Source organism: Poecilia mexicana, unplaced genomic scaffold (assembly GCF_051168715.1).
Source record: "Poecilia mexicana isolate PSO_F unplaced genomic scaffold, ASM5116871v1 scaffold_7, whole genome shotgun sequence".
Lineage (NCBI taxonomy): Eukaryota > Metazoa > Chordata > Actinopteri > Cyprinodontiformes > Poeciliidae > Poecilia > Poecilia mexicana.
In genome coordinates, this window is record NW_028263376.1 from 30,706,890 (window position 1) to 30,717,704 (window position 10,815).

Here is a 10,815-nt window from a genome sequence, read left to right on the forward strand (position 1 = left end):
TACTGGGCAAAGTTAAACATATCTAAAGCCCTTCAAAACATTAATAAAACAAACATTTTAAATCAATGAATAACGACTCGCAGAGCGATAACTTGAGTAAGAAATTATCTTTACTTCACATTTACACAAAATTTATTTCAAATGTCATTCTGCTTTGGTTGCTTTCTTCTTCTTCCTTTTTCTTTTTCTCTTCCTTTTCTTGTTGGATGAATCATTAATTTCTCCCACTGCAGATGTCAGCATCTCCTCTGCATCCGAGCCGTCAGAGTTTTCCTCTGTAGCTTCAGGTATTTTTGCATCAGAAGAGGGAGCAGGAGGAACAAGCTCAGCCTCACTGTGACAGGAAGAACATCAGGTCGTACGATTTTCATACCAAGAAACTAAAGCAGCAGCTTATGATGACTCTTGTAACACGTGATAACCACATGTAGCTCATTTTGTTTCATCAACACAAATAAATGTATAGAGAAACAGATTTGTGATAATTTTCCACAATTCATTTGTGGCTATTACCGGATTAATGAGAGGAGAATTATGAAGAGAAACACATTTTTCCTCAAAGAATATTTAAAAAAAAAAAGTTCTTAAAAGCTTTACATAATGTGCAATATTCACCTTACTGGAACTGCGGGTTTCTTCTTTATGCCCCTACAGACACTAACTTTTTCCAGCATTGCCACAAAAAAGCCGTGTGTGAGAGTCTTGGTGGTACTGGCCCGTAAACACTGCGAGAGCGGCTCCAGTCCTCGTTCAGGCCACTGAGCCAGCAGCGGCACCAACCTGGAGAGGAAACATAAAAGCTGCTTTGTAAGATTTAGCCCCAAATCCTATTTGGTTACACAAAATACCAGATTCTGTGTAGGATGGTATCAGAGTTCCAGATCCAGGAATAACTGAATTCGTTTCTGTGCAAGTCTCCTATGTAATTTAAACAGTAGCCTAAGGCTCGTTGTCGCAATCACCCTCTCTAGAGTAAGTTACCGTAAAAAAGAAAAAGTAATAAAATTAAACCCACAACAAACATGCTAAACATTATTCGGAAACGGACTTGGGAGTATCCTTTGCTTATGCAAATGCTTAATAACAAATGGAGGCCAATACGGCTGAAACGATTCATCAGAATAATTGAGTTGAACTGATTATTGAAATAATCGCTGACTGATTTAGTAATCAAGTAATCGTTAACTGGAGACTCTAATTAGGCCATATGCTGAAAACCCCCCCCCCCAACATAATCAGAACAGTAGCTAAGCCAAAACTGTATTAAAAATATAAACATTTTGCATTTAAGATACAAAAAGAAATATGCAAATATGTTGTACTGAGAACTCCTCGGGTCACGCTTTAGCTTCACCTGGTTCAAGCTCTGTAAAGAAAATCTTTTATTAAAACCATTTCACATCCAACTTTTAATCAGTTAATCCAACTCTCTTTTAAACCTTGAGGACTTTTAACAAAGAAGGTGCATAAATTCAAGGAAAATTGTCAATACAAAGTAAGCAATGTTGTGAAAAAAAAAGCCCATTAAAAGGTGTAGATGGAGACGGCTGCTCTAGAAGAGGGTGAATATACCTGAAGTCGGGGTTCTGCTGCAGGCAGGCGGCGACGACTTCCTCGTTCTCCTGGCTGTGGATGGAGCAGGTGGAGTAGACCAGGCGCTTCAGGCGGGGGAACCTGAGGCTGTGATTCAGGCAGCGCAGCTGGAAGGAGGCCAGCGCCGCCAGGCGAGCCTTTTCCTCCTCCTGGTCGGCAGGAGATCTGTCCCGCAGACACACCATACCTGGACACCACAGAGAAACGTTTTGGTTTGCGTCAGTCAAGTTAGGATCTCACCAGATAATCACTTCTACACAGAGACATCTGGGTACCTGAACCGCTGCAGGATGGATCCAGCAGGATGTACTCTACGTCTTTATACTGTGGATCATCAGGGTCCACCGTCAGGAAGTCCCGATTGGCCAGCTGGTGACAGCTGACCCCAGCTCTGAGCAGCAGAGTGGACATCGTGCTCAACCGCTTCCCGTCCAGGTCAAATGCAAACAGCCTTCCTCTGTTCTTCATGATGGCTGCCAGGTGGCTGGTTTTGTTGCCGGGGGCAGCACAGGCGTCGATGACGTGGCTGCCCGGCGGGGGGTGGAGCAGATGCGCCGGGAGGCAGCTGGCTTTGTCCTGCAGGATGATGTGACCTGCTTTGTACAGGAAGTGGTCATGGAAGTCTGTGTTAGGGGGGAACGCCAGGACCTCTGGGAGGTGCAGGTCCAACAAAAAGTCCTTATTCTTCAGGGTTAAGTTATCCAGCCTCACAGCCTGACCCAGGTAGGAGAAGCCCTCCCTCTTCAGGTAGTCCACAGCATCCCCCACGGTGGTCTTCAGTGTGTTCACACGCACATACCTGGGCAGCTGGTCCGCGGGGGACCCAGCAGGGAGGAGGTCTTCGTTCCTGCTGACCTTCCTCCTCACCTTCATACGGGCCAGCTCCGCCTGCAGGCGAGGCCGGTGCTTCATCATGTTGGCCTTCCAGGCGCCGCCGCACTTCAGGCCCTGGCCAATCAGCAGGTCGTACAGCAGCACCTTGGCCAGGGGCATCTTCAGCTTGGTGAGCTTCAGCAGCTTGGTGGACTCGATGATCTCCTGCAGGACGGAGGAAAACTTCTGCGTCTCGCAAACCAGCGCGAAGAGCTGCTTGATGTTCGGAAACTTGCTGTCGTAAACCAGAGTCTTCAGGGCGCCCTGCTTCCGCTCGGCTTTCTCTAGGATCTCTGCGGCGGTCACGTACAGAGCCATGATGGTGGAAGGTCCTCACTTACCAACACGCTGCACCACTTTGAGAGCCTTTTAACAAGCTGCTGCTTATTCTTTTTTTTTTTTTTTTAGAAACCTGTTGACATTGGTCGCCTGGTTGTTCCTTCCTCTATGCCGCTGATATTAGGAGAAAACTGGTTTATTTTACTCATGGGCTCGCTGCGAGCTCCTCCATGTTTTCACCACGCGAGGGGAAGGATCCTGACTCCGGAAGTAAAATGTTTCTATGCGACGTCACGCCACGCACAGCCAATCACAGATGGCAGCTGAAAAAAAAAGTACTCTAAATAGAAGTTGATTTAAAGCTGCAGCGTTAACTTTTGTTTAAAAAAATAAAATATTTGTTAAAAGTCACCATGTCGTGACAGAATAAGACAGATAATCTGTGAAAAAAATAATCGAGTACTACTGCTGTCTGAAGAAATGTTCTGAGGCCAAAAACTGTCAGTAGGAGTGCATGCCTGATTGTCAGCACTAAGACCCTCCTCTTGGCTGTGATTGGTAGTTTCTAATTAGCATTGAGAGAAGGCAAAGAAACTCGATTTTTTCATATTATTTCTTATTCCAGACTGTCACTGCGGCAACAGTTTAAAACAAATATGTACAAAAATATCTGTTTATTAATGTTACATGCTGTAGCTTTAAGGGAACTGAAGTTTTTATACAGTAAAAGTTATTATCAAACCGAAAATTTGGTTTAACATTGCTTTATTTCCTACAAACACAAGAGACAAGGTCACTTTGGTGCTTGTTTACTCAAAATGATTAAATGTCATTAAATTTGCAAACATAACAGTCAGCTTGAATGACCGCTTGACTTAATATAAAAACTATAAACAATAAAATTCTGACATTACCCAGACTGATTTACAAAGGCTTGTACACATTTAATACAAACACACTATCTGGATTTTGCATACAGGCTACATCAACATTTCATAAATGAAGGCAGGGAAGTGTAACGCCTTGAAAAGCCAAACATGTAAACATGAAAATATGAAACAGTAATGCATATCAGATATTTTTTTCAAAGTTCTTCCAGGCCCAATACATGTAAATAAAGAGACATCCATCCATGTCTCTTTATTTAATACTGTAACACAGTTACTGCCATTTGTCTGTCGCATTCAAAAAGAGCAGCAACATGTTTCCCTTTTGTTTTCTAAAGAACAGAAACAATTTAATCTAAACTGAATCTGGTTCTTACAGTGGTTTCTAGTCTGCATATTCTCAGGTTGGACATCTAAAATCATATTTCTGTCAGCTATAAATGGTGCCACTGCAATACAAAAATAAACTATTACTGTTTCATTGATAATAACTTTACAGTAACTGAACACATCTGCAGAATTCAAGCACATTTGATATCTGCTTACTGCAATGTGGCAACTTTGGTGGTTTTTGGTGTTAAAACATCTTGACCAAGCGTCACTTCATCTTTGCTGGTTTGGGAACTCCACTGACCCGACCGGCCGTCCTGACCTTCATAGAGTTCTTGTACAGCAGCAGCCTCTCGGTGGTGTGAGATGGGAGGCGGTTCCTCTTGGCCCTAACGATGCAGGTTGCCATTGGATACAGCCGGTCGAAGCCCCCGGAGGAGGCGGGAGCAGCCAGCAGCTTCTTAGAAATATCCTGCAGCTGGGGGAACTGACAGGCCGACTTCCAGTATGCAAGAATGGAGCCGCTTTCACACATGGGTTCGGACAAATACAGGTCGAGCTCGGAAAGCTTCATAGTCTTTGCTGGAGGATGCAGGTAGCTGAAGATGGCCTTGCGCTTGAGGTTGTTTTCACCGACTCCATTGCAGTTCTCACTGGAGCTGCCAGCAGAGGGCTCTGTTTTAACGTCAGCATGGCTTCCTTCTGCTCCATCTTGCTTCTTCATTGGCTGACTATCAATCTGCTCCTTGGTTTCCGCCACAGGAACAGGCGCTGACGCAGTCTTGTTTTCTAATAATGATGCTAAGATTCTGTGAGCCTCTGACTTTGAAGGAGGAGTTAGGAACCCTGTTTGGGTTTTCGCAGTGTCGTCAGAAAAAGGCTGAAACAATGAAGAAGAAGTTGGTGGGAGTTTGCTGTGTTAAAGTTACTACTGGAATGCCTTTTAATACATCACACATTCTTACTATAAAGAACTTCATTCATCCCAGGCCACCAAAAAGCTAATTATATAACATCTGCTGGGTTGTCTGGACATAACGTGTACCTGTAGTTTCATTCTGGGGTCAAGCACAGTAGCAAGTATAATCTCCTTCTGGTGAATCACAGACTGGAAATGTCCATGAAGGCTCGTCCGCAGGGCCTTGCAGAAGTGATTGTAGTTGGTCACTCGGTTTTCCAGGGTCTTATCCAGACCAATGAGGGAGGGGATGATGAAAGACATGGTCACTCCGTTTCCTTGAAGAACCTGAGTTTGACAAGGATGAGAAGAATGTCAATACTCTTCATTTGGATTTTACGTTTTAGACCAACACAAAGTTTACAGCCGCTAATACCGCTAAAAATCCAGAGCAACCAATTATGTTCAGCAGTTGCCCGATTGGTAATATTACTAAACAGAAACATTAAGGGCATGGTCAAAACATGTTGAGCACAATTACTGGGTAATTAACTCTTTATAGTGTTGCTGCTAGAAGAATTGTGTTCAAATTACCAGACATCCACCTGTTTGACTTGATGCATGAGTGAAATTCTGTTTCTCTTTAATTAATTTTTCAGGAATGTATTAATTTATTTCGCATCTTTGGGAAGGAAACCAGGTATCCAACCTGACTTAAAGAAAGAGCATTCTCCTCTGGACAAATGCTGGCAGGATTTGCAATAAAAAGAAATCGTCAATAATTACCAGAAGCTTCTACCTGAGATTCAAAATGTTAGGAAAGGTTTTATGACATTGCTATTGTACAAAGTTATGCTGCAAGAGAGAATTTTACAAAAACAAAAAAAGTAAACCACGTTTTCTTTTCCATCACTTCACAAATACCTACTTGCGCATGTTACTAAGTAGAAACAAACAAAATAAAAGATTACCTGCAAAGCCTCCTCAAAAGGCTCCAAGAGTCCCAAAATATCAACCACCTGCTCCCTCTTCACCATGATCAGAGGGGGGGCGGTCGAGCTGTTGGTGGCCTCTATGCGGGCCTGGGCCAGGATCGTCATGACGATGCTCCACGTTGTCTCATGCACCATACGCCGCAGCGATAACATCATAGAGTTCCAGCGACAGTTGGCGGAGGAAGGACATAGCGACACGTTGCCCTCCTTCAATAAAAGCTGGAAAAATAATGCAAAGTAGCAGATTTGCTTTTGTAAAACAGTTTGAGCTAAAAATAAAAGACTTGCCAAAAATTCTAGCTACCTATCAAAGATTTGAGTACTTCGTGGACTGATAGGAACTCTTCACAAAAACACAATAAGGCTCTTCTGAACTCTGGACAGCTCTTTCCAGGCACTTTAAATGAATATGCAGCTCCTGACTGCGGACTACTACTTTCACTGACGGCTGCTATTGATTATTTTAGTAATCAATTGTTCTACTGATTAATCAAATCAAAGAAATTGGCACATTCTATGGATTTTTCATTTAATCACTTGAGCCTTTTTTTATACATTAAAAGATGCAAATACACAAATAAATTTCCTTTTAAAATATGAAAATAAACATTTATTGCCTAAAATGTAATAACACAGCATTCCATTATTGTAAAGGATGCATGTGCTGCTAAATAAATATTTCTAACATGTGAAAAGCTTGAATTAACATCAATACAGTGCAGGGCTGATATTTTGATTATTTTTGGATTTACCAATTAATAAGTAGATTTTTTTTAAGGTGCTTAATATGAGATTTTTATTTACAAAATTTGAACCAGGTGAAGCTACAACTCTACCACCTGAGGAGTTTCGAGTAGAACATATTTATAGATGGGATTTCTTTTTAACCTAAATGCTAAATAATTTTTTGTGCAGTTTTGGTGTAATTACCACTCTGATGTTAATTACAGTAAGTGGCCTTTTTTGAGTCCATTTAACAATTATTTGATTACTAAATCAAACTGTTTCCGCTCTGCTTTGAGTGTAATTGTCCAAATATGAATGTACCAATTAAGCTTTCAGTTGCATTAAATACAGAAAAAAAAATACATTAAAATGTAAACCATTACTACCTCGCTCCAGCAGACACTGCTCCTGAAGAAAGCAACCACATTGTGGATCTGTGACAGCAGGTTCTCCACCACTCTGGAGTTTTTCAGGGCGTCCCGGATCACGGCCTGCAAAGATCTGACGATGCACGTGTTCCTGGTCCCGATCTGCAGCTTTGAAAACGGGGCCTCTGACTCAGACATCTTCTCTGACAGAAAGGCCAGGATGTCATCGCCATCTGGCTCTCCCCGGTTTGAGGAGCACACGATCTTGTAGTCACAAAACAAATTATTTCCAGCTAGGATCTCCTTGGCCTGGTTGGCAAGGACATAGCCGATGTGGCGAGGGAAGATGCCGTAGCTCAGCAGAACGCCCTCGAGCTCGCTGGCCACCGCCATGCTGAGGTTTGTGTGGTTGAGGTGGCGGAAGGCAACGACTGGACGACGAATTTGCCAAGAGTCGCTAATGTAGTGGAGTTGGACAACAAGGACAGGATCCTCCGCTTGTTTCGACTGGTCCCCTGCCCACAGGTCACAGGTCACATGAATGGTACTTTCACTGTTCTTGGCTTTGGCGAGGGAGAGCTTGAGGTCACGGATGAGCTGCGGCTTGATGTTTCTTTCCACGTCCTCGTAGAGCTGAAGGCCGATGATGCGCTGGGAGAGTTTGTTGTATTCAGGGCAGATGGTGCCCATTAACGACCTGAAGCCTGCGCCTTCAACGAAACTATGGACACAAGACAGAAAATGTTTATTTTCCTCAAAGAAATGTATAAATCTGATTTAATCCAACGTTGTGTCATCAGCAGGTGAACTTACCTGAGTGGCAGCATGTCTTCAGCAATCATCCTCAGTGCCGCCTCGACAAACTTCTTCTGGTTCACCTGCGTGGCTGAAGGAGCGACAGCAGAGCTGGGACTGGAGCTGGAACTGCGGGACAGAGAGGACCTGGGGGAGGACACGTCTCTTCTTGGAGCTGAAATGGGCTGAGTTTGAACGCCTGCCTTTGGTTTCACTTTGTCAGACTCCTTCTGCTGCTTCGCAACATCCGAGTTCTCTGTTCCCGTTTTTATCTGCACACAAGCGACAATAGTAAAACAGATTGTGTATTTTTAACACACAAAACCTTTAAACAGAACTTATACTTCTACATGACTCTTGACATAAAGGCGCTTTTGAAATAATCCTTACCACAAGTTCAGGCGTCACTGGATCAGCATCTATTACAACGTCACATTTGAAGTCCACCTAGGGCGCAACGCACATCGCAAATGAAGAATTAAGAAGCTTTGTTTTTATCATGAGCTGAAAAGAAAATTAATTTGCTGATTTTAAAGTGCTTTACCTCTCCCTCTGTAAAATGCTGAATGTCAATGGAAATTGTTTCAGATACTCCTTTGTAAAAGCCCATCTCGGCTTTGCGTCTGATGGTGCCGTTAAAATGATTCTTGATAGAGTTTTCAGATCTGTTTGTAAACATTTGAAAATATAAATTGGCTTCTGAGCCTGCATTCGTAAAAAGCAAACATTAATGCTGACAACTAAATCACAACATAAATTTGAAGCTGTTAACTAGTGTCAACTAAGCGACTCACCTTCCAGGCAGCAGCTTGGAGATCTCAGCCCACCGGTTACCCAGAATGCAGTGGGCTTTGTAGATGATGAGGTCTTCTTCTGCAGACCAGATTCCCTTAGTAATTAGTGGGTCAAGGTGGTTAACCCAGCGTTCACGACACTGTTTCCCCTGCCTGCCGTTTAGATGCTTGGCAATCGTCGTCCAGTTTTTAGTACCGTACTTATCCACCAGCTCCAATATCTGCATGACATGAACCAAAAAAAAAACAAAAAAAACACGAGCAAAATTAAATCAGGGTAGGTTTTTTTAATATAGAATTGTAGATAAAATTACATTCTGTACACACAGACTGCAAGTCAAAAACTTTAGACCAAATCTATCACATTACAAATTATAGTAATCTGCATTTTTACTGCCCTGTTTCACGATTCTGTTTGAATTTTCCACAAGAAATAAATAATGAAGCACGACAGAATGATAACTGTTGCGTTTTTACATTCGACTTCAATATGAATCTGTCTGAAATAACTGATAAAGGATTGATAAACAAAACTAAAATATGTGTTTTAAAAGGCTTTTAAGCATGGGTTAAGAACATGAACTTTATTCAAGTTTCTAGAAGAGAAATCCAATCCATCTTTTTGGTGTGAAAGTTCAAGAGCCTCATTAATATTTCCAGTTTGTAACAAATTTCATGTTCACTTTCCCACCTTTTCATCTTCCTCTTTAGACCAAGGTCCCTTCACTAATTCAGGATCCAGATTTTTATTCCATCGAAGAATACACTGCAGTTCTGTTCGACCCTGCCAGGAAAAATCAGGAAATATTATGGAGTTTGCAACATGACTAAACCTGGCTGACATTAAGATATTTGTTTTACTCTCTGATTTTGCTTCTAAGTGCACATACTGGTAAAAAACTCGCAATGGTTTTCCAGTCCTTTTTTCCAAAGTTAGTGACAAGGATTTTGAGGTTTTCATCCTGCATTTCAGAGAGAACACATTTAAAACACATTATCTCACAGAGTCTAGAATAAAAGTGGCCTTTACACTAATAAGATATTTTTTACTTACCTCTTCGTGGGTCCATTTTATCTTACACTCAACGTCATTCTTTTTTTCCACTCCATCCAGACAAGTAAAGGACGACTTACTGTCACCCTCTTCTTCCATTCTGCAAACATTTAAAATCAATAAAATAAACATGGTGTCTAAGCTAAAATGTCTTAGAATGAACAATATGCTGTGGGTGATATGAGGAACATGTTATGCTTTATAACGTAAAGTTTTATGAGCTACCTTGTTGCCAAAGCAATTTGGCTACTTATTTCGGCTAGTATTCGAGCAGCTAGTAATTAGTTAAGTAGCAAAGATTATATTCGGTCAAACGACTTCAAGATAGAAAAGACAACAAATGCAAATGTGCACCAAAGACTACGCTGCATGATTTATCAAATAAAACCTCTGGTGAATAAAGATTACAAACTATAAACACTTACGTTCCAGCTCTGCTGTTTTATTCAGCTGGAAAAACTCACGTTGGTAACGACGTTTAGTAGTTAGCTGAGAAGCTTGAGCACCCCAAGCGGCGCAAGTCCGTTACTGCAATTAGCCTGAGCGCTACTGGTTTTATGAGCGAAAATTGAGCGTTGAGGATAATTTAGCTTAGACTTTTAAATGTAATTTGCATACATGATTGTAGAGCGCAAGCAGCGTTCTTTCCACGTCTATAAAGATTACAACGGGGTTTAACATACACAGCTTTCTACTGTGACACAAAAGAGCTCCGCCGTTTTCATTGGACGTGCCGTGGTGGGAGAAAACCACAACACTCACGCTACCGGACAAAACAAGGCAACAATTACTCCAGTTCCCAATGAAAAGACAAAAAAGCCATAACAATGTATGTGAAAACGCGGCTACCTAAATATTTAGCTCTAAAATAGCGTATATCAACATAAACTACAGTTTTCACACTTACCTGCGCGACATTCCTCCTGTTTCTGCGTGTGGAGCTTGCTGCTACTTTAGCTGCAGTTCAGAGGCAGCTTGAAATGTTGAATGCAGATACGAGGCAAACCCTTAGAGAAAATACGGAACAGCCCAACTATGCATGGCAAATGGGAACTGTGTCAGGTGAGTGAAACACAGAAGAATTGAGACGCAATCTTAAAAGAGTGAAGATTTACCCGCGAGTGAAAAACGAAGGTCTGTTCAAGAGCACTGCTGCTGCACAGCTAACACAGGCACCGGAAACAACCCACGTGACCAACAGCTCGAACCCATGCTAGCGGCTA

The 10,815-nt window shown here is 42.1% G+C and overlaps 2 protein-coding genes across 3 annotated transcripts; both read right to left on the reverse strand.

Moving 5' to 3' along the window:
• Positions 1–92: 92 nt before the first annotated feature.
• nsun5 (NOP2/Sun RNA methyltransferase 5) lies at positions 93–3,019 on the reverse strand. The gene is made up of 4 exons (XM_014990927.2): positions 1,869–3,019; positions 1,573–1,780; positions 616–780; positions 93–334 (listed from the first exon to the last, which is right to left on the reverse strand). Exons 1-4 carry the CDS (start codon positions 2,782–2,784, stop codon positions 145–147), a joined length of 1,479 nt encoding a protein of 492 aa, XP_014846413.2. The 5' UTR covers positions 2,785–3,019; the 3' UTR covers positions 93–144.
• A 474-nt stretch (positions 3,020–3,493) lies between these two features.
• mybl2a (MYB proto-oncogene like 2a) lies at positions 3,494–10,815 on the reverse strand. 2 transcript variants are annotated; one of them, XM_014990908.2, is made up of 13 exons: positions 10,708–10,815; positions 10,500–10,625; positions 9,593–9,692; positions 9,429–9,500; positions 9,230–9,322; positions 8,539–8,759; positions 8,289–8,409; positions 8,135–8,191; positions 7,763–8,016; positions 6,968–7,670; positions 5,832–6,074; positions 5,008–5,208; positions 3,494–4,842 (listed from the first exon to the last, which is right to left on the reverse strand). In XM_014990908.2, exons 2-13 carry the CDS (start codon positions 10,508–10,510, stop codon positions 4,231–4,233), a joined length of 2,688 nt encoding a protein of 895 aa, XP_014846394.2. In that variant the 5' UTR covers positions 10,511–10,625; positions 10,708–10,815; the 3' UTR covers positions 3,494–4,230. The 2 variants fall into 2 exon arrangements, with proteins under 2 accessions (XP_014846394.2, XP_014846402.2); XM_014990916.2 differs by lacking the exons at positions 10,500–10,625; positions 10,708–10,815 and adding an exon at positions 10,018–10,331.

Bases quoted from the DNA above. Each gene is read 5' to 3' on its own strand.
- mybl2a (XM_014990908.2), bottom strand. The intron at 9,323-9,428 runs GTATGTGCACTT...TTTTCCTGGCAG, and splicing joins CCATTGCGAGTTTTTTACCA to GGTCGAACAGAACTGCAGTG. The intron at 8,410-8,538 runs GTGAGTCGCTTA...GTTTACAAACAG, and splicing joins TCCAAGCTGCTGCCTGGAAG to ATCTGAAAACTCTATCAAGA.
- nsun5 (XM_014990927.2), bottom strand. From the start codon at position 2,784: ATGGCTCTGTACGTGACCGCCGCAGAGATCCTAGAGAAAGCCGAGCGG. The intron at 781-1,572 runs GTATATTCACCC...TTTCCTCTCCAG, and splicing joins CAGCAGAACCCCGACTTCAG to GTTGGTGCCGCTGCTGGCTC. The intron at 335-615 runs GTGAATATTGCA...TTCCTGTCACAG, and splicing joins AAACCCGCAGTTCCAGTAAG to TGAGGCTGAGCTTGTTCCTC.